The sequence below is a fragment of the Ochlerotatus camptorhynchus genome, unplaced genomic scaffold (assembly GCF_037179485.1).
Source record: "Ochlerotatus camptorhynchus isolate MF236.1 unplaced genomic scaffold, CSIRO-AGI_Acam_v1.1 ptg000568l, whole genome shotgun sequence".
Lineage (NCBI taxonomy): Eukaryota > Metazoa > Arthropoda > Insecta > Diptera > Culicidae > Ochlerotatus > Ochlerotatus camptorhynchus.
Window position 1 is genome coordinate 704477 of NW_027041049.1, and position 25540 is coordinate 730016.

The following is a 25540-nucleotide window of genomic DNA, read 5'->3' on the forward strand; positions in this document are numbered from 1 at the left end:
ATATCAAGAATACTAGCAACTTTGCCAGAATCCAAGCGATAGATACAATAGCGCTGCGCTTGAGCGAAGGTGGAAACAACGTATAGAAAAATGAGCGAATACACAAACTTTCTTCTGATGTAATTTTTGCTATCAAATTCGTTCGAAGCATTTACCCTTGAGCGGCAGATGACGCGATTGTACCTGTCTCATTGCGTTCGTATGAGAAAATGGAAGAAATGCCAGTCTTCTTGATTTGTTGTCTTCGCTTAGACTCTGTTTAAATAATTTATTCTGTCCTATTCGTGAGCAAAGCACTATCTTTAAGAGGCGGTACGGTATTTTTGGACGATACATTTCGAAAAAAATGTGCTTCAAGCACTTAAACAAATTATGTATACTGAAGATCTTATGCCATAAATTTCTATGTTTCGATAGTTTTATTCAAAATCCAAAGTAGGTTCCACTTACACCGGTGAATGGGAAAAGTAAGACAGACCTATTTCACATTTTTATAATAGTATTGTAATTTAATTGTAATTTATCAGCACACACCCTGGTCGACCACTGTAAACCAATCTGCCGTTAAGCGAGTGTGTACCTACTGAAACCTGGCCGTATGCCTATGCCAGACCGTATAGCATAACGACCTTTTTCCACTAGCAGGCCTGTTTCTGTTTGCACAAACAGTCCCACTAGTTTCCGATACATTTATAGGGGATAGTAGAAGATTAAAAGAATGGAGAACAGTTATAGAGGTTTTTTGTTGTTGTTTTACTGAAACGAAAGAAACATAACTAAACAAAATCACACCTGCTGAAAAAGATAAGTCTATTATTTTGGTTAGTATAAATAAATAATACTATATAGTCATATAAATCACCACAGCTAAATATAAATACATAATAAAGTATATAATTAATAATAAGTAATGTGAGTATTATTGTACAAATTACAATACAGTGTAGTAGTACTTCATTATCTTCAGCGCCATCGGTTTTTGTTTCTGGATCTTTAGTTGCCTCTGTGATATACTTACTTGCGGCATACTATTTTGGGAGTGTATATGAGCGTGTACCATGTACGGTAGCTTATCTCTCATCGTGATGGTGGGACATAGTAGACAAATTAGAGAGAAAACAAGGAGGTATTAGTATTAGTTATATGTAAACAAACAAAACAAAAGAAGAGAAGAGGAAAGAAGAGCAGATAACAAAGAAAAGAGACGTAGGCAGAATAAAATGTCACTCCCGCCGAGATCTCAGCGAAACCCTCCCCGCCGAGACCCGCACAGCCGAGCTCGGTTTGAAAAATCTAAGTGTGTAGATAGATTAGTAGGAAATTAAATAAAACTACTTTATGACTCAAAGTGCAATGAATGAGCGTTAGTTTCGGGATCATTTCAGTGTTAGAGTTATGTTAGTTTTGATCCGTAATCAGCCCTGCCGGCCCCTCCAACATTAGTTGCAGGCAGTGGTTGTTAGATCATGCGGCACTGTAACTACTACTATTTTAGAGGTATGATTCGTCAAGTTTATACAACTCAATGTTTCAATTGAGGCAAACTATCTACCTTACAATTACAAAAGCAAACCTAAACTTACAATTATATGCAAATGCAAAATGAAACTTGACAAATCATCGTCAATCCCCTTATGCCAGGGCAGGGCCTGACGATTTGAATCTAATTTTGATCAGTGAACGGACACCATATGGTACATTTTCTCACCATGAACCTATCATTTCCAGCCTATCTGAACTATTTAATAAATGGAAGCCATAACATGGGTTACACACTTAAACAGAGACCCTGAGTTCGGTAAAAAAATTACCGTCTTAGATCGGTAATCCTAAAAATTACAGATGTTTCGGTATTTTCTCGCTCTATTGCTGAAAACTGTAAATAAAATTACCGAATTTCAGTGATTTCATTTCAATTCAACGAAAACGGTAAAAAAAAAATTACCGGCAGATCTGTAAATCAGCTTCATTACTGACTTCGATGAAATATTTTACTGAAGTTTCGGTAACCAAACCGTTCCATTACCGAGTTCGGTAGTTTTCACAGCGAGAAACGTCAAATTCACCATATTGTGATTTTCGACCTTCTTAAAAAAAAATTGTAAGTGGAAACTTGTGAAAAATAAAAAGTTCAATTATGGAGGCTGTTATGGACCAACTGCAATACCAAGATGAGCGAATCGTAGGTATTTTTCGTAAGTAATGATATTTCGTTATCTAAATAAGTACCCATTGTTACATATGGCCGATACTGTTGCTTGTTTTTTCATCAATGACCACATAAAAAAGAAAGATTTTATACCGGCAAACACAATTTTTGATTGTACATATCAGAAATGTGATGCAAGATACAGAAACTTCTATTCTTTAAAACGCAAAAAAAGCATCCACTTGAAAGCTTTGTTCCAGCCGGAAGTACCACGAAGAGAAACGATCCACTCGGGGAAACCCTTTTCATCGGTCATGAAATGCCTACTCAATGCGATGAAGCAAGTTCTACCTGTGAATCAGAGGCATCATTGAATGAACTCAAAAAAATTATTCATCTGAGTATTTGTATTTAATTTGTATAATTGATGAAACCCGAAAAACACCTTGAAACACTATTAAATCGAATTAAATTTAAGTCGATAGACTTTTAAAAAAATTACAGATCTTTCGGTAATTTTCATTTTCTATATCGACTACAAAATTACAGTTCTCCGGTAAAATCAATTACACATCAATCGGAGACGAGCCAGCCAACGGCTGAAAGTCTCCTTAATAAAGATATATATAAAAAAAAAAAAAAATTACAAATCAAGCTTGTTTTTTTGATAAACGTTGCCGATCGTTCGGTAAATTTGACAGCTAATTTTGCTGATTCAGTTTACAGATTTTTCGCTAATGTTCTCGATTACCGAACACATTACCGACCGTTCAGCTGTTGAGAATTCGGTAAATAAATTACCGAAGTCGGTAATTTCTTCTAAGTGTGTACGCTCCCCCTAAGCGGGCCCTCCGCATCCTATCTCTGTCTTATCTCAAATACAAAATGCCAATGGTATGAATGTATCTATATGTAACTTGGAAATGACGTACAATCAAATAAACCCGTAACTCACTTGGCCAGGCTTCAGAATCGTCCAGTGGGCAGTGCGCTCTACACTCCAAGTTCCCTTTTTTTTAATTTACCGCAAATTTGATATTTAACCCATTGAGTGTTGATTAATCACAATGAAACATTGTGACAGAGGTTGAGGTTACTAGTGTATTAAATAATCTAGGTCCTATTTAGGATTATATCTGAAAAATCCAAATCTGGCCAACGCCCACCCTAAACCTAAACCTATTCTAATCCACCTGAAATGACTAACGAATGGAGGACTTTGACTAGCCAGCAATGCGATAGTCTCATTCCGTGCTTTATGGCAACTTGATGATTCTATTGCTATTGCTATTCATAATTATTAATTGTATCATTAAATCGAACTCTATTTCGAAAATGTTATGGATCAACACACCACTGACTTCAAAATATTAAAAATTAAAACTGTGTACTGCTGTCTTTGCCACGCTCTTAATTGGCCATAACATATGAAATCGACAATGCATCCCAAAGTGGATGGACTAATACCGAAAATCCCGCGATCATACCTTAAAAATGTCGCACCTCAAGGCCACCCTCCTTGTACCACAGTGCACCCACTGTGAATACAGAGCGTGATTCCACTGCGCGGATTCCCCGAAGTCCCGAAAAATGAAGATAAATATAATGTTAGCATTATTAATCTGTTGTTGAGGCATTTTCTTGTCATTTGTTTTATAGAGTTTTGAGGATGGGTCTATCGAATGGTTTTAGTTTTATTATTAAATATAGTTTGTAATAGGTTTATTGCTAATTCGTTTGATGATTGATTTCAGTCTGAATCGCTTATTTCGTCGTATCCTTCAAAGTTTCCTACTTCCTCATCCGAGACACCAGCGAAGTCAGACTCATAGTCCCCTGCTATTGGTTCTTCGTTTATCCGTGATGGGTCCGTTACTATTAGCAGGATATCATCTGCGTACACTCTTAAGCACGGCAACTTAATTCTTTGTTCCTGAGCAAGGAATAGTTCTGGCATTTGCTCTTGCAGACGTTGGAGTGCTTGATCCAGAAGATACACAAACAGCTTAGGCGATAACGGACAACCCTGCTTTATCCCTCTTACCTTATTGTGTGTCTCCGTTCTTTGGCCGAACCATTGTAGGGAAGTACGCTCTGTAAGGCACGCTATGACAATTTTGTTTAACAGGTACGTTGGGACCCCCAGTCTCGCCAGCGTCTCTGGTACCACGCGTAAATCTATGGTGTCAAACGCCTGCCGTAGATCCAGAGATACGACGTATGTTGTTTTTCCCTTTCGCCAATGCTCATCCAGCAGCTGCCTCACGATGAAGATTTGGTCTTCGGCACTTCGGTTGTTGTGGTAGGCAAATTGGTAATTTGCTACGTTGCCCAGATATGTTTCCAACTGTTCAATTAGGTACCTGGCATATATTTTATATATTGACGAGCACAAGGTGATGCGTCTGTATTCTTCAGTGCTCTTTGACCGAGGGATTTTGGGGATTGGTACCTATACTGTTTCCACCAACCGAGAGGGGACCTGATTTTGTTGCCAGACGTTTTGCAGTATTCGATGGATCAGTTGATGCAAACTTTCAGGTCCATATCTTATTAGTTCCGGGCGGACTCCGTCCGTGCCAGCGGCAGTGCCGTTGCGCAGTGTCAGGCTGATACGTTCTACGTCTTCGAGCGTTGGACCTGAGTCTACTGTTGGTGGTTCCGGTTCCAGCAGTAGTGCCACTTCATCGTGACTTGCGCTAGATTGAAGTTTTTCCTCCCATCTCCACATCGGGATGAATGTTGTGGCACCTTGCGTGGCTTGATTATTGTAGATTACACAAGTACATAACGCTGAGCTATCAAATTTTTAGGTACCACTTGCCCTGTATATTTTACATAAAATATACAAGTTGTGCACAATGTGGCTTGCTCATTATGCCTCACTTAAAATCTTAGGTTCACAATTTAACAAGGTTTTGTAAAACATATGGTTTTTCTCCAACTTATTATTTATCATCATTTTATCAGTCAGTTCATGATAATAAAAGTCCGTATGAAGATTAGACGATTAAAATGCACTATTTCATTTACATTTTAATTTAATTTTGCAGCGTTGGAGGGGCAATGCGAGCGTAAGTCAATTCAAATCCAATTGAAAGATTTTTTCCCCACAAAACTATGATTTTTGACACCAGTATTGTATTTATTTTGGACATTCTTAATATATTTACGAGTAGAAGAGAATATCAAACCAATAGCAAGTTTTTGCTTGTATCAGAACATCTCAAATTGTTGTTCGATTGATCGAAATATGAGTTAAAATATAAAAAATAATAACTGAACAGCAGGCTATGACCATCGGTAATTAAATTGTAATCAAATAACACTCAATTATGTTTTTACCCTATTTTATTTTGTATTTTGCTCTTATGCAGGATGGGTACACATTTTTTAATTTCATCATATTATTCTTGGTTTTTTATGTTTTGAAACATGTTGCATTACACTAAGTAGTAATTTGAGATTACACAATTAATAATATAAACGAAAAAAAATCGCGTTACAGAATTAAGTGTAATACAATAAAAATGTCTCATGCTGAATTTTATTTCAAAACACATTTTGATCATTTCCTTGAGAGTAAACGTTCTCGAATTTGGCCAAGTTGGTTGAAAATGGTTCTTAGTCTACACAGTTGAAAAAAGTAATGTGAATTTCTATCACTATGATGCATATAAAAGGAGCGTCATATATCACACAAGTTAACATTCAAAATATTCTTTGCAACATTTCTTGCAAGTGGTATTATGGAAGAAATATACTTGAAATTATCATATTAGAGATAACTGAAAGCAGTTTTAGTCCGGGAATTAGAAGGTGCTAGCTCTACTGTTGATCCAGAAACCCATTTTAAAATGTTTGATAATTCATACCAATTCCGAAGTCACTTTCAGAAGCCATAAGCTACACATGTCTACAGTTCCGATATCACATGGCTAATGGAACTGCAAGCACACCTTCAGATTCAGATCAATGCTTTGAATCCAGCGCGTATTTAATAAAGCATGATGTAAAACACGATTGGGAATATCCATTGTCAGTTAAATAATATGAAAAGATCTGACCAAATTATGTGTCTATAGATCATGTCTTAAGACATTATTGTCGCCATCGTCCTCCTCCTCTCGCTTGTAGATGTTGTTTTCGCAGCAGCACACATAAAAAGTTCTATTCAAAGGCACTAATTTCCTACTGTATAGCTTTAGATATTTATAAAAAAAAAATGCAAAAATATTTGAAAAAAGTGACAGAAGTCAACGAAAAAACAGCGATCGAAAAAACACCGGAGTAACAAGTGTGATACTATCACTGCTAAACTAGATCTTTGGTTCTCTCATGCAGTGGTTCATAAGAAAGGGGAAGCTTAGTAATCCCTATTGCCTGCCCATGGCGCCATTATATCGCGGCATGAACCAGCAACGCCGGCCATAAACCTACCGTCTCCAACACTCCACTATAAAGCATGAAATTAAGCCCGTACACCAGCAATAAGGTGCAAAAATTAGCCAAGGGGAGGGACAATATGTTCGAAAATTTTGAAACTACAACACTTCGGAAATTTCGAATTATAAATGTTCTAATTGTTTGGCCATTTCCAACAAGCCCGTCAATTTCCGGCAAGCGCTTCCAACAATTTGAAATTACGTTTACGCAAAATTCAGCATATCAGGCATAACAATTGATAACGACACAAAAGCATTTGTAAACAAACTTTCTAAGACCCTTTGCACGCGAACCAAAGTATGTCCACGCAAACCAACAACATCATCGGATAGGGACAACTATCACCTCTCCGAAAGTGGTATTGGTTTGCGTGGGCGTACTTTGGTACAGGTGTAAAGGGCCTTAGAAAGTTTGTTTACAAATGCTTTTGTGCCGTTATCAAATGTTATGCCTGATATTTGTAGTTTTGTCTCAAAATTTCAGCTCAATTGATCATGACAAAACACAGTGGCAACATGCCACAATTGGCTAGTTTGTATGAAAATCGGCCTATTCAGTGCCAACATTTCAAAGAGGCGTAATTGCTTTTGTAAACAATGGCTTAAGTCATCGATTTCTCGCAAATAAAAGCCCACCCCTCCAAATTACCAATGCTAGCTGGGACAGGAAACATTCCTCTACCTGCTGGTGTCATTCATTTCTATGAGTGAGCTTTCATTCGCGAGAAATCTACGACGAAAGTAATTGTTTACAAATGCAATTACGCCCCTTTGAAATGTTGGCACTGTATTGTTTTAGTTTAATGTCCACCAGTATACGTGATGCTTAAATGTTCGAGTGGTACACACGTAAAAATAATTCTTGAGCTCGGCAATACATATTACCGAACTAACACTGCATGTGCCTAATTTACTGAAAATACAGCAAATTAACAACTTCAACTGAAAGTCAGAACCAGTTATATCTGAATTTTCGACAAATTAATGTTTTATCCGAAATTCGGCAACACTGGGTGCCGAACATCAACGATAACAATATTTTCGCTGATCTCGGTAATCTAATTTGCCGAGATTTCGTTTCAAAATTGGAATCTTGGTAAACAGATTCGGCATTTCGGCTGTCAGCCATCATTACATTTCATAGCAAACAAAAAAATATTCAGTTTAACCGTTTTATTGAGAGTGGATTAATTTCAAAGGAAAAAGGGCCTATCAACTCTATTCTATTCATCGACTTTCTCTTTCGTTAATAACTCAGCTGCAACAACCCTGTTGTATTTCACGATGTGGACTATAGATAAAAACCTCCTTTATCATACTATGAGGCAAAAATAGCACGAAAACTGTTTGCTTAGCGGTGGTTATCAAAAGAGAAAGTCGATGAAGAGAATCGATCAAAGCAGATATGCCCTTTTTCCAACTCTGCATAGAATTGGTGGGTGAGTAGTGGGCTCAGATGTAACATTCCCAAGGAATCAAAAATATCTCCAAATGACAAAATAACAAGCGATCAACGAACCGAATAATAACGCTATGTCAGAAGTTGAAAACAATAATGATATAATCTTCACCGTTCTTTTTCATGACAAGCAGCTCGTGCGACCCGACTCATTCGGGGCGGTAGAAGGAAACGAGCAAATTGTTGGCAAGCTGCTTCACGAAGTAAAGCCGAAGATGATACACGTGTGTTAATGGGAATTTTTTTTGTTATGTCTTTTCCCGATTCATATCAAGCTATGTCCTCATCCGTGTATATTGCAACAAAGCAGGCAAGCAATAATCCTTCTACCACTCGGATCGAACTTTGTTACAGAGCGAGTTTGTCATGGTAGTCGTAGCAACCGTTTTGTCTGTATCGTTGGTTGCTTTATGTGTTTGGATTCGCTGAACATTCCTGACTTACGCCGATCTGGCCTCCCTGCTTGCATAGCCATAGGATCACGATAGGCGACTACATACAACGAGCGGAGAAAGCGGCCCGGAGGGGGACCCAACAAATTGAAGAAAAACGCAGACACGTCGATACGACTTTTTTTCGGACGCAACTAACGAGCTGCTGAAGACAGGCCGAATCAAAATTGGGTGGTCAGTGTGCCAATTGAAAGCTATTCCTCGGGTGTCTAAAAAAATTGAGAGATGCTTCAAGTGTATGGGTTTCGGTCACCAGGCGAGAAATTCCAACGGCCCTGACAGATCTGAGGTGTGCAAGAAATGCGGAGAGAAGGGGCACGTTGCAAAAGACTGTACGAAGCAACCGAGGTGCATGTTCTGCAAAAAGGAGTACGGAAACGGCCATGTGTCGGGAAGTTTCAGGTGCCCAGAGTTCAAGAAGGCGATGGTGGCTCAACAATAATGAAGGTAGCCCAAATAAATCTCAATCATTGCAACACAGCACAGCAACTGCTGTGGAAGTCCACAACAGAAACAAAATGTGACGTTGCAATCATTGCAGAGCCATATCGAGTCCCTCTCGATAATAGTAACTGGGTGGCGGATAGAGCAGGAATGACGGCCATACAAGTCATGGGCAGGTATCCCATTCAACAAGTGGTGGTGGGCTCATACGAAGGTTTCGTGATCGCCAAAATCAATGGAATCTTTGTGTGTAGTTGCTACGCATCCCCGAGATGGACAATAGAGCAGTTCCACCAGATGCTAGATGGGCTCACCGGAGAGCTCATTGGACGGAGACCAGTCGTCATCGCAGGAGATCTCAATGCTTGGGTAGTGGATTGGGGGAGCAGATGTACCAACTCAAGAGGGTATAGCTTGCTGGAAGCTCTAGCAAATTTTAACGTCAGTCTGGCCAACTTAGGAACCATCAGCACCTTCTGCAAAGATGGTAGCGAATCCATTATCGACGCCACTTTCTGCAGTACGTGGCTAGTGGCAAGTATGAACTGGATAGTGTGCGAAGAGTACATCCAAAGTGACCATCAGCCGATCCGGTACAGTATCCGCGAATGGACACCGGTGAAAATGCGAAGGAAGAAAGGAAGTGAGCGGAAGTGGAAAACGAAGGCATTCAATAAGGATCTCTTCATCGAAGCTCTAAGGGTAGACAGCAGCGCCTTGGGCCTAAGCGCGAACGAGTTGACCGAATCATTAGCAAGGGCATGTGACACAACTATGCCGAGAAAACTGGAGCCAACGAACAGGCGGCGTTCAGCTTACTGGTGGAACGAGGAAATTATTAGCACCCTCCGGGCTAGTTATCTTCTAGCCATAAGGCGCGTTCAGAGAGCAAGAACTGAAGCAGACAGAGAGGAGCACAGGGTGGTGTTCCGAGCGGCCAGGGCTGCACTAAAACGAAACATAAAGCTGAGCAAGTCAAACAGTTTCAAGGAGCTGTGCCGAGATGCCGATGCCAACCCCTGGGGTAACGCATACCGAGTCGCGATGGTGAAGATCAGAGGTCCAACGATGCCGGTTTAAATGTGCCCCAACAAGTTGAAAGTCATCGTGGAGAGACTTTTCCCACAGCATGACCCAACGACCTGGCCACCTATACCATATGGCGAGGAAGATGAAGACAACGTTGAACAAGTCTCCAACGAGGAACTCCTAGCAGCAGCGAAAGGGTTGAAGGCGAAGAAAGCTACCGGCCCAGATGGAATTCCTAACGCGGCGTTGAAGGCGGCGATCCAGACGTTCCCGGGCATGTTCAGGATGGTTCTGCAGATATGTCTGGACGAGGGTCAGTTCCCTGATAGGTGGAAGGTACAAGAGCTTGTGATACAATGATACGTAACGATTGGTAACTGGATGCAAGGAGCGAGGCTGCAGATAGCCCACCACAAAACAGAAGTGATGTTGGTTAGTAACTGTAAAGCAGTGCAGCGGGCAGAAATCACTGTTGGAGGGCACGCCATTGTTACGAGGCGCGTGCTGAAGTACCTGGAAGTGATGATCGACTAAACTTTAACAGCCACATCGAATATGCTTGCGAGAAGGTGGCGAAGGTCATCAACGCAATAGCCAGAATCATGCCGAACAATTCTGGTCCAAGCAGCAGCAAGAGGCGTCTTCTGGCTAGTGTGTCCTCATCGATACTGAGGTAAGGAGGTCCAGCCTGGATTGAAGCGCTGAAAACGAAGCAGAACCAAAGGAAATTGAGCAGTACGTTCCGGCGCATAGCCATGCGAGTCATGAGTGCGTGATTGCCAAAATTAACGGAATCTTTATATGAAGTTGTTACGCACCCCCCAGATGGACGATGGAGCAGTTCCATGAGATGCTGGATGGACTTACCGAAAAGCTGATCGGACGACGACCGGTAGTCATCGGAGAAGACTTCAATGCTTGGACAGTGGAGTGAGGAAGCAGATGTTCCAATACAAGAGGGCACAGTCTGCTGGAAGCACTGGCAAAACTGGAAGTTATGCTGACCAACGAAGGCACCAGCAGCACTTTACGCAGAGATGGCCGGGAATCCATTATCGACGTAACTTTCTGCAATTCGTCACTGGTGGTAAACATGAAATGGAGAGTGCGAAGGATTTACCCATAGCGACCCGGTATGGCATCGGCCATCGGAATACTGTGGCAATTTGGAGGGCGATAAGTTGCGACCGGAAGTGGAAGACAAATGCTTCTGACAAGGATCTTTTCGTTGAAGCACTCCGTGTGGACAGGAGCCCTGCGGATCTCAACACGGAAGAGCTGACAGAAACATTAGTGAGAGCATGTGACACGACCATGCCGAGGACACTGGAGCCAACGAACATACAATGTCCAGTTTACTGGTGTAACGAGGTACTTAGCACCCTCCCTACTAGTTGTCTCAGAGCCAGAAGACGTCTTCAGAGAGCAAGAACTGAAGCAGACAAAGAGGAACGAAGAGAAGTGTTTCGAGTGGCCAGAGCCGCACTTAAACGACAGATAAAGCAGAGCAGGTCAAACTGTTATAAGTAGCTGTGTCGAGACGCTGATGCCAACACATGGGACGACACATATCGAGTCGTGATGGCGAAGATCAGAGGTCCAACGATGTCCGCTGAAATGTGCCCAGAGAAGCTGAAAGTCATCGTGGAAGGACTTTTAACACAACCCAACGACTTGGCCACCTACACGGTACGGAGAGGGAGATAACGTCGAAGTCACAAACGAGGAACTCGTAGCATTTTTTTCTTTAATTTTTGAGATTTTTAACCGAAGGCTAGTTCATCTCATATAGGAACCCGTAGCAGTGGCGAAAGGTTTGAACGTGAAGAAATCTCCCGGTCCGGATGGAATCTCCAACGTGGCGTTGAAAGTGGCCATCCAGGCGTCCCCGGACATGTTCAGGATGGTGACTACCTGTAGATCGACTAGGATCACAGCGGTAGTACCACAAGGCTCCATCCTTAGTCCAACGCTTTGGAACGGGCTGTACAATGGCGTTGTTAATCGTTCGAAATGTTGCGGAAGTGGACAAGGCACGACTACCGAGAACTGACGCGAAGTTCTACCACGCGAAACCGGGACTTTTCCGAATTTCCGAACCGAAAATAAATAAAACTTGTAGAACAAAAATGTCTGCTCTCAAATTCACTTTTATTAGAATAATTAAGACGTAGTAGCAATAAAAAAACAAACGATATCGGGTAGACAGGCAAAGTTCCTGTTCTTGAAATCTCTCTCTCTCTCTCTCACAGTAATTGTATTGCAGAAAAATCAGTCAGGGATGAACTAAATTCCAAAACCTTAAACATCATCCCGGCCTTGAGACGGATGCCTCAATTAGTAGGAAGGACCTGGTAGATAGTTTGACCTATCTTCAGGCTTACGTTACGAACGATGCCGCTACGATCCGGATGAGTAGCAACCACCCGAGCAAGTTCCCAATAGGCAGGTGGCGTGTTCTTGTTCTTCACCAGAACAAGGTCCTAAATCTGCAGGTTGTCCTGGATTTTCTGCCATTTCGTCCGGGGTTGAAGTGTTGAGACGTATTTAGTCCGAAAACGTTCCCAAAACTCTTCGGTAATCTTTCGTAATTGGCGATATCTGTCGAGGCGATTCATTGGTACAGATGATAAGTCCGGTACAGGAACAAGGTTCAATGGTTGGCCGATGATAAAATGTCCGAGTGTCAAAGCCTCGCAGGAATCAACTGAGTTTGAAAGCGCACACAAAGGTCGTGAGTTCAAGCATGCTTCAATCTGGGTTAAGACAGTGGTCAACTCTTCGAAACACAAAATGTTGGTTCCCAGTACAACGCGCAAGTGTTTTTTCATGCTTTTTACTGCTTCTTCCCAAATACCGCCCATGTGCGGGGAGGACGGTGTGATGAAATTCCACTGTACTCCCAAACTGCTCACGTATTGGTCTACTTCGATGTTGAATGCAGCTGACGCCAAAAGCTCCTTTAGCTGGCGGTCGGCACCAACAAAATTTGTGCCATTATCAGACCACAGTTGACTGGGCAGCAAACCACGACGAGCGCAAAAACGTTTCAAAGCTGATATGAAAGTTTTTGATGATAGATCGGTAGCCACCTCCAAGTGCACAGCTTTTGTTGCAAGGCACACAAAAACTGCTATGTAGCATTTAACGGTTTTCACAGATCGCAGTAGGCTGGCCCAGCATAGTCCACGCCAACGTTTTCAAATGTTCGACTGGTAACAGTTCGCACCGCAGGTAAACTCCCCATCAATTGGTTTGCTGTTTTAGCTTTCCACCGAGCAACGCGTACGAAGCTATTTACCACAGACCGCACCACTGATTGGCAGCCGATTACCCAGTAGTGTTGGTTCAGTGTCGCGATAAGCAGAGTAGGACCAGCATGCAGATTCTGTAGATGCAACATCGATATCAGCTGTAGTGTAAAACGATGCGACTTGGGAAGTATAACAGGATGCTTTTCATGTGAAATGGCTGGTCGGAGTTTTGTAATCTTCCTCCCACACGCAGTGTTCCATCTCCATCGATAAAAGGGAAAAGCGATTTGAGTTTACTGTTAGAAGGAAGTGGTTGACCTTTTCGAAGATGTTCGATATCGCTTCCAAACACCTGATGCTGAGCAAAACGGGCCAATTGTAGATTGGCATCATGAACTTCCAATGGCTTCAGTTGCCCAGTAATTTTCTCAGTTCCTCGTAGCTTCCCTAGTGAGTTGACCTTGAATCTGTAGACCCACGCTAGCTCTCGTTGCGAATCCTTTAAAGATGTATTTCGTTTCAGGAGATATTCTTCAACTTTCCAGTCCGATGCAGGTTTGACAGCAGCCGTAACCGCCGAAATTGCTCTTCTTTGCTCCGTTGTGTCTTCCGTAATGTGTACCGCTTCTGTACTTTCCTTCCAGATGTCTTCGTTGTCGTACAGGAGGGGTCAACCAGCTCCGTTGGTAGCAAACCTCTAAATGCACAGTCAGTAGGATTTTCACTCGATGATATGTGATGCCACGAACTACGAGGCAGGAAATCTAATATCGCCGATGTCCGATTTGCCACAAAAGTTTTCCATTTCTTGGGATGCGACGTGAGCCATCCAAGTACAACGGTAGAATCCGTCCACGCGTGAAAGGTAACATCCAAGTGATCTAGTGATTCGAGAATCTGCTTCATGAGCTCCACAAGAAGAACGGCAGCGTTTAATTCAAGCCGAGGAAATGACACTTGCTGAATAGGAGTAACCTTGATTTTGCTCGCAACCAGCGAAATGCTGACATTGCCATCATCGTCTTTGGATCTGGCGTACACCACTGCTGCATAGGCTGCTTCAGACGCGTCAGCGAATCCATGTAGCTGTACCGCTCCGTGGTGATTTACGATCCATCTTGGAATGCGAATGTTTTCGATTGATGCCAAACTTGCCTTGATGTTGTTCCACTCCTTGTTGATAACAGCTGGAAGTGGGTCATCCCATTGTTAGTCATGCAACCACAGTGTTTGGTACAGTATCTTGATACGCACAATTATCGGTGAGATCCAGTCCAAGGGATCGAAAAGCCGGGCTGAATCTGATAGAAGTTGCCGCTTGGTGTTTGGCTTGTCGATATCGAAATTCAAACGGAATCCGAAAGAGTCTGTGGCTGGATACCAATGAATACCCAGTGCTTTTACTGCATCCGTTTTTGATTGCAAATTAACAGGGACTGAAGATTGAGCCTTCGGTTGAGCAGCGTTTGCATTCTCGTTCAGCAGCCGGGAATCATTTGCTGACCACTTCCGAAGGAGAAAACCTGCTTCCGATGTAATTCGAACGATGTCTTTCTTCAACGTGAGTGCGTCTTCCAATGTTGCAGCGCCAGAGAGGAAATCATCAACATAAAAGTTTTTCAGCACTCGATCAGCTGCAACTGGAAACTGCGCACGGGAATCACGGGCAGCTTGTCGTAAGGATTCGATAGCCAGAAATGACGCACATGAAGTCCCGTACGTAGCTGTCAGCAACCGGTAATGTTCAATGGGCTTATCGGCTTCCGCTCTCCATACAGTACGCAAGTAATCAACATCGTCTCTGTGTATCCATATCTGTCGATACATTTTTTCCGCATCCGCAATAAAGCGTAGCTACGAAAACGGGTGAGGACGACAAGCAAGTCTTCGGTGACCTTCGGTCCAGTCAACAGTTTCTCGTTCAAAGAAATTCCGGATGACGATTGACACGAGTGGTCAAACACGACTCGCTATTTGGTTGTGACACTGTCTTGCCGCATGACACCGTGATGTGGAAGGTAGAAACTTTTCTCCGGCGAAACGTTAACCTCGTCATCTGGAATCCTCTCCATGTGACCAAGATGAAGGTACTCGGTCATGAACTCACCCTACATCTGTTTGAAGCCTGGATCTCGAACGATTCTCCTTTCCATCGCCTTCAACCGCTGGATTGCTGCTGGCATCGATTCACCTAATGCGGGTTTGCTTTCGTCGAACGGTAAACGCACTGTAAATCTACCAGTTTCATCTCGTCGATGCGTAGTATTAAAGAAATCCACTGCTTGCTGCTCCTCCTGTGTCAAAGGTTTCGGTCTGTTGACCTCTTCTACTTCCCAAAATTTCCGAAGAACCTTGTCGATGTCCATGTCCAAACTTGAAACTTGACCGGCAACAATTCTTCAAAAAGTTGAGTTGATCAATTACCTTGCCATCTTCCAAAATAGCCAAGAAAACATCAGCTCCGAGAGTAATATCGATTTTGCCGGGCTTGTCAAAATGTGGGTCCGCTAGCTGCAATGTTTCCAAACATTTTAGCCGTTCAGGATCGCTGGTTTGGTACGATCCGCAGGAACTTGGACAGCACATAAGCCTTGACGTTGACCACCGAATTGTAGCAAAAGCGAGAAGAAATTTCCAGGTCGACAGCTCCTCTGGTGGTTTCCGATGAGCAGAGCTTGCGATTCCGGTGACAATCAGATTAGCGTTGCTTCGCTGCAATCCGAGATTGGTCACGCAATTCTCCGTGATAAGTGATGCTTGTGAACCGCTATCAATCATCACTCGTACTTCCTGGCACTCACCATCAATTCGCTTCACTCGTACTAATGCCGTTTGTAGTAAGCCGATGACAACCGAAGAACAGCTTTTTTTGGCGTTAGTCGTGCAGGACACCGCTGGCTTGATATCGACTGCTGCAGCACTTTGCGGCTGCTGTGGTGACGGCGGGGTCGATGTTAGCTCATTGTTGTCTGCCTTGCACAGCATCGTATGGTGACATTGTTCACAGTGTGGTGTGCGGCATACCGACTTCGACGGACAGGATTTGGCGCAATGGTTTGGTCTCAGACAATTGAAACATAGTTTCGCCTGCTGCACTCGTTCGCGCCTTTCGTTGACAGAAGATTCCTTGAAGACGGTGCACTCATAAATTCTGTGGCTTTCCGCGCAAACCGGACACGACTGTTGTTGAACTGCATTGAATGCCTTGATTTCCTTTTTTGGGGTGAGTTGCTTGCGGTCATCTCTATGAGGTGCCGTACTCCGAGGGTTTTCCACCGAATGCTGCACATGTCTCCAACGCTTCACACTTCCTTTTAAGAAACTTGAGAAGATCGACGAACGTTGGGTCGTCATTATCGACAATATGCTGTGCCCACTGAGACCGAAGACCATCATCAAGCTTCTTCAGTACGATGTGGTTCAACCAAGGATCTCTCGTTTCGCAAGTTGGCCCCAGGGCACATAGTTGACGAATTACCTCGTCGGAAGTTGGGACCAACTTTCGTAAGCTTGCAAGATTCAAAGGCCTTATTGCCGGTTGGTCGCAGAACTCCTGAACTAGAGCGGCAACTGTGAACTTTGGTTTGTCGAAGGTCTCCACAAGTGTATCCCACACCTGTTTATAATTTGCGTCGGTGATAGAGTAACTGCTAACTAGGCTTCTGGCGTCACCTTCCAGATGGGACATCAGTAATTGTAGCTTTAGAGCACTAGGTAGGTTTTTATTATCGACGCCGCTGACGAAAAGATCTTTAAAAGAAGCCCACTGCTTCCTGTCGCCTCTGAACACGGTCAAATTGTACGACGGCAACTGCGTGTCGATTGGCTCCAAGCGCTGCTGACGAAGCTGGACAGCCAACCCTTCCATATTCGTTTTACTTGTCGCTTGGCTGGAAAGAAGGGTTCGTTGCGTTTCGAGCAGTACACGGACTACCTCCTTCAGCTCGTTATTAGGATCTACCACTGTAGAGTCACTGAAAGCACTTGCTGGACCTTCCTTCATTTGCAGCAGCTTTGTAATCAGTCCTTTCGTTGTGTAGAAAAGTTGTTCGTAGTCCGAACGCACACTGAGTACCAAAGAAAGTTCCTCGTTCGGGACTGCTTCTTCGATTTCAGCTTGAATCCTGTCGAAAGATTCCTCCATTTCGGCTAATTTCCGAAACCGATCGTGAACTTCGAACGCCTGTGTTTCATGTTCTACCAGCTGCCTTGCACTCGCATGTACTCTCTTCAGCCTCTCGAAGGCCACGTTTCTTTTCCTGATCAGCTCCTCCATTGTCGCTGATTCACGCCGATCCGGATCGCGAAGGACCAAATGTTATTTGTTCGAAATGTTGCGGAAGTGGACAAGGCACGACTACTGAGAACTGACGCGAAGTTCTACCACGCAAAACCGGGACTTTTCCGAATTTCCGAACCGAAAATAAATAAAACTTGTAGAACAAAAATGTCTGCTCGTAAATTCACTTTTATTAGAATAATTAAGACGTAGTAGTAATCAAAAACCAAACGATATCGGATGGACAGGCAAAGTTCCTGTTCTTGAAATCTCTCTCTCACAGTAATTGTATTGCAGAAAAATCAGTCAGGGATGAACTAAATTCCAATACCATAAACAGGCGTCCTAACGCTGAAGCTGCCCAAAGGAGTTGTGATCGTTGGGTTTACGGACGACGTCGCCTTGACGGTAACAGGCGTGACGCTGGAAGAGGTGGAAGTGTTGGTAACCGAGGCAAACGACATGATCGGTAACTGGATGCAAGGAGCGAAGCCGGCGATAGCCCATCACAAAACGGAAGTGTTATTGGTCAATAATTGTAAACCGGTGCAGCGTGCAGAAAACACTTTCGGGGAGTACGTCATAGCTTCGAAGCGCGTGTTGAATACCTGGGAGTTATTATCGAATACCAGATAAACTTCAACAGCCACGTCGAATATGTATGTGAGAAGTCTTCGAAGGGCATTAATACGATAGCTAGAATCATGCCGAACATCTCTGGTCCCAGCAGTAGCAAAAGTCGTCGTCGATACTGAGGTATGGAGGTCCAGCCTGGGTTGCAGCGCTGGAAACAAAGTAGAACCAAAGAAAACTGAGCAGTAAGTTCCGGCTCATAGCCATTCGAGTCGTGAGTGCGTACAGAATCTTGTCGGAAGCAGTATGCGTTGTCGGCATCATCGTGGCGGAGGACAGCGAGTGTTACAGGCGGAGAGAAGCCGGAAGAGTACGGAAAGTTGTGAGAGCGGAATCGTTCACTAAATGGCAACAGGAGTGGAACACGGTAGATGAACACATAGACTAATACCAACAATCAATACGAAACTAACGATTTTAAATTGGCTCACTACTTGACTAGCCTATTGGTCCCAAGCAAACGATCAACGTACCCCATTCAAGTCGAAATTCTACTACTACACAATGTTTGTTTTGATTCGCTATGAAAGTTTGACAGATAAAATGAGGGGATAGTGGATTTTCCCATGTTTCGAGGGGTGAATCGCTTAGCTTGGGACCGAAGAGAGTACCAGAGCTGAGCCAAAAGTTGAGCACGTTATTTCGGGACCTTCTTGTCTTAGAGTTACCTCTATGCTAATACCGATTCTTTCGACCTGGGTGAACAGAAAACGCGGAGAATTCAAATTACACCTAACGTAGTTCCTGTCCAAGGTTCGAGCAGTGCGAAAGGAGATGCCCGTCCTTAACGTGGAGAATGTTTTCGATAAAATGTGTCGAGAGGTGGGCACTTGGAATGCTGTCAGCAGGGGCCACATTGCGCATCTCGAAACGAAAAACTTTTTGTACGAACGCTTGTATGAAAAAGTTTTTCGTTTCGAGATGCGCAATGTGGCCCCAGGACAGTCGCTCAATCAAATACTGTCGGAGATGTGTGTGTGTATTAAATCTAACCCCCACTGGCCGGCAGTGGTATTATGGAAGAAATTTGCTTACAACAATCCTTGATGTAATAATTTAAAGCAAGTTTAGTCCGGGAGTTAGAAAGCGATAGCTCTACTGCAGATTCAGCAACCCATTTCAGAATGCCTGGTAATTCACGTCCATTCCGAGGTTACTTTCACATACAATAAGCCCCGCATGTAAACACTACCGTTATCAAATGAATAATTGTACTGCAAACACACTTCCAGATTTCGAAATGTGATGTTTCAAAATCTGGCGCGTATTTAGTAATATATGGAAATGTGCATTTATGATTGATTATAAATCAGATGGATCTCACCAAATTCTGGCGCCGAAAAAGGACCGGTTTGTTCACTCGCGGTAATCGCAAAAAAATTCCGGGTTTTTTTTTACAACGCAATACGACATTTTGAATCACATTCGAAGTTTTTCATTTGCACCGAATTTTTGCTTGGAAGGCAGAACGTCAGCACAAAGAAAAGAAAAAAAATGCCCGGTAAAACTCTTCTTGGAAGGGAGGCAAAGCACCAAAAACAAGCGAAATGAAAAACCGACCGACGCGACATCACAGCAACACAGCTACTCGAACAAATTCTTGTCCCAGATTTTTCACGTTAATTACAATATCACTAAAAAAAAACTGCTTAAGACGTGATAGATCTTAATTTACACTTATCCACACGCGAAAACTAATATTGGTTTGATTTTTTACAATTAAAAAATATGCGAAAAACAGATGAAATCAGCGCCAGCGAAAACAAAACCGACCGTTCGCGGGCAGTGCCTACTGCCCAATGAAATACTGTCGGAGCTACAGCGAAAATGGAGAGAGGAGCAGCGATCTAGCAACGCCAACTAGTGCTGAGAGTATAAGAAGTGCATGAGCACAGCCACCCCCCGAAGCAGCCACAGTGGTTCCGGGGGATCAAGACAGATGAGAGAGTAAGGAATGGGTTTTAGTGGAGCTGTACTAGGCAGCTAGTGGACACCACACCGTGCCAACTTCACTACAGGCCAGGCTTTTGAAGCTTTCCTAAACTAGCTATTTTTAGAATTCACACAAGTACAACATTAGCAGCTCTTATTATGAGAAAACTAAAGTAAATTGATTTCCGTTGAATAGTTTTCCGGGTATTGTCGTAGAATCGATTTTCAGGGGAATGTTATAGAACCGCATGTGTTAGAACAAGTTTGACAGATATTTGTATGTGTGTATGCCAAACATATGGCTAAAAAGATATTGAGGTTTATCAGTAAAAAAATGATCAACTTCCTCCCGTTTTAGGGTACCTATGACCCGATAAATACTTACAATCACCTTGTCGCTTTTTCTCGACGGTTTTTTTGTATTCGTTTAACTCATCATCAGTAACCGAATCAAATGGATTTTTCGCATATGGTGCTTTATATACTGTAGCATTGTGTTGATATCCTCTTTGAATTATGCCCTTCGATGCAGCACCCATGAGGACAACATGATCACCTGTGGCAGATACATTAGCATCCTTCAGTCGGTTAGCTTCATCCCAAGAGACACCTTCTAAAATGTGCGACTGAGGGATGCGATTCGCAGTTTTGAATTCTGATTAAGAATCCATAATTTATGAGTGCTGAACTAAACCTTGGCATTTGGTGCGTACCTCTGCGTCATAACAGAATTAGGTTTATTGAATTGCTGAATGGAAGTTTTCATAATTTTTCTTAGAAATTCATCAGAAATTTACTGCAATTACATTTTCATTTAACACCTTGGGTGGCATTTAGGTTCATTAGTGAATTCATTTTGAAATTTTCGGTGTATTTTCGGTTTTCCCGTTTCAAATCTAAATAAATTCCCGGTTTATAATTTTCAAGATAAAACGTAAGTATTCAATGATATATTTTTTAAACAAGACCAAGTGGAAATTTGCGATAATATTTGTGGGTAAATGATCTTCTTAATATATTTAAAAAATACATGAATTTTATCTATTATTTGGACTTTTTTTAGTCATCCCACAATTATGGGTAAACTAATAATATTTATAAACCTGTCAGTCCAGCGTGTAAGCTTAGAGCCCTCTAAGGTGTAAGTCAACTGGAAGTGATCCTTAAATGTGGAGTGATATCAATATATCTAGTAAAAAAAATTTAAAGAATTGATAAATAATTTACAGATTATTATTATTATTATTATTTCTATTTAGGAGATTTTCAGCCGCAGGCTGGTTTATCTCCGATACACAATTTCCAGATTCAATATCTCACTCATACAATATGGTCTAATGATCCATTCAGCTTTATTGCTTTTGGCAAACTGACCATAAAATATTCCATGACTCAGATGCTCAGTAAGGTCTGCAATGATGGAACGTATAAATACATGTAGTCACAATTAAGTCCCCTCTAATAAACTCTGAGCTATGGGTAAAGTGAATTACTTATTTCTATTTTTTTTTTATTTATCACCGTCTAAACGAAGTTTTATTACATTTTCAAACTGATTTATTTAATTTTAACCAACTTCACACCAATCTTGTTCCAAATGAATGTTATACTTTTAAAATTCACATTTTCTACTGCATCTTATTCCAACCATCTCCGAAAAATCTTCTTCCTAATCTCCCATTTTCCTCCTCTTTACATAATTCCTTCCATAATGCCACCGATCCACTACTCTTAACACAGGGGTGTGTAGTACAATAGTTTGTTTTCAATGAACTCGCCATAAACTTAAAAATAATTGCAGGGAAGAGAGCCATTCCTAAAATTAAATCAAATCGTTTTGTTAACTATCGATTCATGAGACGTAAAAAGTTTCGTAAACTCTATGCGAACCCAGATTCCAACCTTGATACCCTTGGTGTTCTATACCGATATGGTGTTTTACGTGACCAGATTCTTCTTAAACCAAACCCATCAAACAATTTGAGCTGAATAAAAGCTTAATAAGCCACGTTTTAGCTTAAGAAGCAAATTGTTGCCTGAATAAGCTCTTATTCAGCTTTCAATGTTTGTTGGGAAACCCATAAGCAACACATCACATCACATGCCAATTGATGAAAATTTTCCTAAAGTTATGGAAACTTGTCTAGAGTTCCCAAAACCTTCCAGATGTGCATTGATCGGACTGAAGAATCCCGTGATTTTCCTGAAATTTTCGGAACTTCTCCGAACTTCACGTAGCTTCTTTTAAACATTTTATCCATTTGTGAATTTTTGATCGACTTTTCGCTGCTCTCTTTGGATTTACCTCAAATTATTTCAAACTTCTCTGAAGTTCTCTGGACTTCCCATAAAGTTTCTGCAGATTCAGAAATTCTTTGGACTTTCATAAATTCCGCAGAACTTCTTAAAAGTCTCCACAATCATCCTGAGCTTACGGAATTTTTGTTAAAATCAACTAACCAACCAAAATTCACTAGAAGAACTCGGAACTTCTCTTAAGTGTGATTTTACTAATATTCATGCATGCTGGGCATACACAGTTTTGGTCATGAACTGCTCATTTGCTAATAACTTTGAACACAATTGACGAAACATAGTTCTTTTTGAAGTAGTAAATGGAATAGAGTTTAAGCTTGTTAAAGATACGTAAAAAAAGAAGATTTTAGTTTTAGTAATAAACTGTATTTGTTTTTGCGTTGTAAAAATGAAGTGAGAAATGCTCGCTGCACATCTCAGACTTTAAGCGTAAAAATTCATTGGTGTTGATTCAAATGTTAAGATTTACTTACGCTTTGCATATCTATAGTAAGCTATGATTCTAATCTATCAATTACTTTAAAGAAAAACAAATTTTAACAACTGAGTAAAATTTATTAACAAATGAGCAGTTGGTGTGTACAACTGTGCATGCCAAGCATGTATTCATGAATCTTCTCTGACGCTTCCGTTATTTTTCTGGAATTTTCTGAACTTCTTTGAAGTACGCTGGACTTCTGTGAATTCCCTTATTTTTTTTCTGAAGCTTTGTTAACTTGGACTTCCCTGAAATTATCAGGACTTCTCTAAGGTTAATTTTCCAGAAATTTTAAATACAAATAATTTACGTGGCTCCAAGATTGTCACTGAAGTTTTAGAAATAATTCTTCACGATCTTTAAACTACTCTGAAAGAATATTGTTTCTAAAGAACATATTGGAGCTTCCCTGAAGTTATTGTTACTACACTAAAGATCTTAACTTTCCTTTCTTTATTCTTAAAAATCCCTAAATTTGCCTCAAACATATCTGCACTTTTCTATTGCGGAAATCATCCTGGGATTTATAGAACTTGCTTGAAGATCAATTGTCAATTTTCGGAACATAACTGATGGAATCGGGATTTTCCATAGTTTCCTGAAACTTTCTGCATGCTTCTGGATCTATTTGAAATTAATTTAGCTGCTTTAAATCTATCTGAACTTCCCCAAAGTAAACATATCTAAAGTTAAAAAAAAATTGTCTTTAAATCCTCTTAACTTCTCAGGAGTTGTCTGAACTATCCTGAAAGTCTCGGAACTTCTTAAAAGTGTTTGAACTGGTCTGAAACGAATGTACCTACCATGAAATTCTCTGATCTTTGCTGAAGTCTGGCATGTTTTTCTTAAAATTTTGAAACCGCTCTGAAGTTTACAGAACTTTCCTTAAACTGCTCCGGCATTCTTTTGATTTTTCGCTAATTTCCTGATGCTGATCCTTTGCTAAAGTTTTCGGAAATTTGTCAAGGTTTCTTACCTTTAGTTTTCTGGTCTTCTCAAAAGAATTCAGTCTTACTACCTGAACAAACTTTGAAACCACCCTGAAATTCTGGACTTTCCTTAAGTTCTCGAAACTTTCCTGAAGTCTTTGGAATGGCCCCAAAGATCTGTATTGATCAAATTTGCACAACAATCAATTTTACTCAGCGCTGAAAGGAGGCTGATTGGTCTGTAGCTTGCAGGAAATGTTGGATCCTTTCCGGGTTTGCGGATTGGTATGATTTTTGCTACCTTCCAGATGCTTGGAAAGTAATGCAGCTCCAAGCATCTGTTGATAGCGTTCAAAAGAGACTGCACTTTCATACTGAGTCTCTTCAAGATTGACCTTGCCATGCCTAACGTCTAAATTTGCATAGATTTCAAAATTCAATTAGCTCTAAAAACATCATTACTCAATATTTTTCTGCACAACAAGTTTCATTTAGTCGATAATCTTTTCAAGTATTTTTTATTCCTTTAGAAAAAAAAATAGATCAACTCATGGTTCCGGAGTTATTTAGATTTCCGTTGGGGTCACTTTGGGACTGCATTATGCTGTAATAATTATACACACGGTGAACATAATATCACTAAAATTATGTAATTGGACCAATGCACATAGGAGTATTTGACCCAAAAAGTTGGCCAAAACTACAAATCGATTATTTTTTGTTAAAATTTGATTGTTATGTGTTCTCATATAAAATTGTATGAAGAGAGTAAACAAATAATCCCCTAAAAGTGCAATTAGAATTTTTCTCTATTGGTTATAATTTATCAAATTAAAGTTACATAATATGTTGCAACATTATTTCATCATCAATTATAAAAATACTCTTAATATTCTCAAATACGACGTTCTAGACTCTAAAACAACTAATGTAATGAACAGAACTTTCATAAATTGCATACTAGCATATGCAAAATGAAATGTTTACCTTGGCAAAAAGTAACAATATATCGTAAATTCGCAAAAATTCGCAAAATGTTCTGCCGTATATCATTTGTTACAACCCTAATCTATCCTACAGTTTCAAACATTCGGCCTGGAAATCCCCGGAATATTAACAAAAATACCTTTCAAACATAACCTTTACATACCTTTATCTTGAAAATCCATTTCAATTCAGGTTGATGCTTAGCTTAAAATTCGAAAACTTTTGAGAGCCCTTTCCTTATTTTCAAACGAAATTTTGACATGCAACTAACAGCAGAACTTTGACAGCCAGCAACGGGATGAAAACAAATCAAAGGAACATAAAATGGCTGCCATATAGTGCACTGGAGAGTTAAGCTGAGTTTAGACAGGGCAAGTCAATTGATCAAGTCAGTTGAATTCAACTGACTTGAACGCGAATTGAACGTGTAAACCATGCCATTCAACTGACTTGATCAACTCACTTGAATTGAAAAAAGTTGAACCAGGCTCAACTTTTCAAGCCAATTGAATTCAACTGAGTTGATCATTTTACTTGCCTAGTCTAAAACCAGCATTAGGAACACAATGGCGTTCAAAATGATGTGCTAGGCATAGGGTTACCATATGGTATCCTAAAGAAGGACATGTTCTCCTTTTCGAATATTTTTTCTACATCCTCCTTTTGCCTGAAAATGTCCTCCTTTTTAATCCTTGCATTATTTCCAGTAACATATTCATAAAATTGATTTCAAAGAGCGTTGTTTGCAGAGCTT

At 41.1% G+C, this 25540-nt stretch overlaps 1 protein-coding gene across 1 annotated transcript in view; it reads right to left on the reverse strand.

Moving 5' to 3' along the window:
• LOC135713558 (protein hu-li tai shao-like) overlaps positions 1-20702 on the reverse strand; it is a 71475-nt gene extending 50773 nt beyond the window's left edge. Inside the window, exon 1 of the mRNA XM_065236681.1 lies at positions 20462-20702. Within this exon, the coding sequence (XP_065092753.1) occupies positions 20462-20615 (154 nt within the window). The 5' untranslated portion in view covers positions 20616-20702. The remainder of the gene's footprint in view (positions 1-20461) is intronic.
• Positions 20703-25540: the final 4838 nt, after the last annotated feature.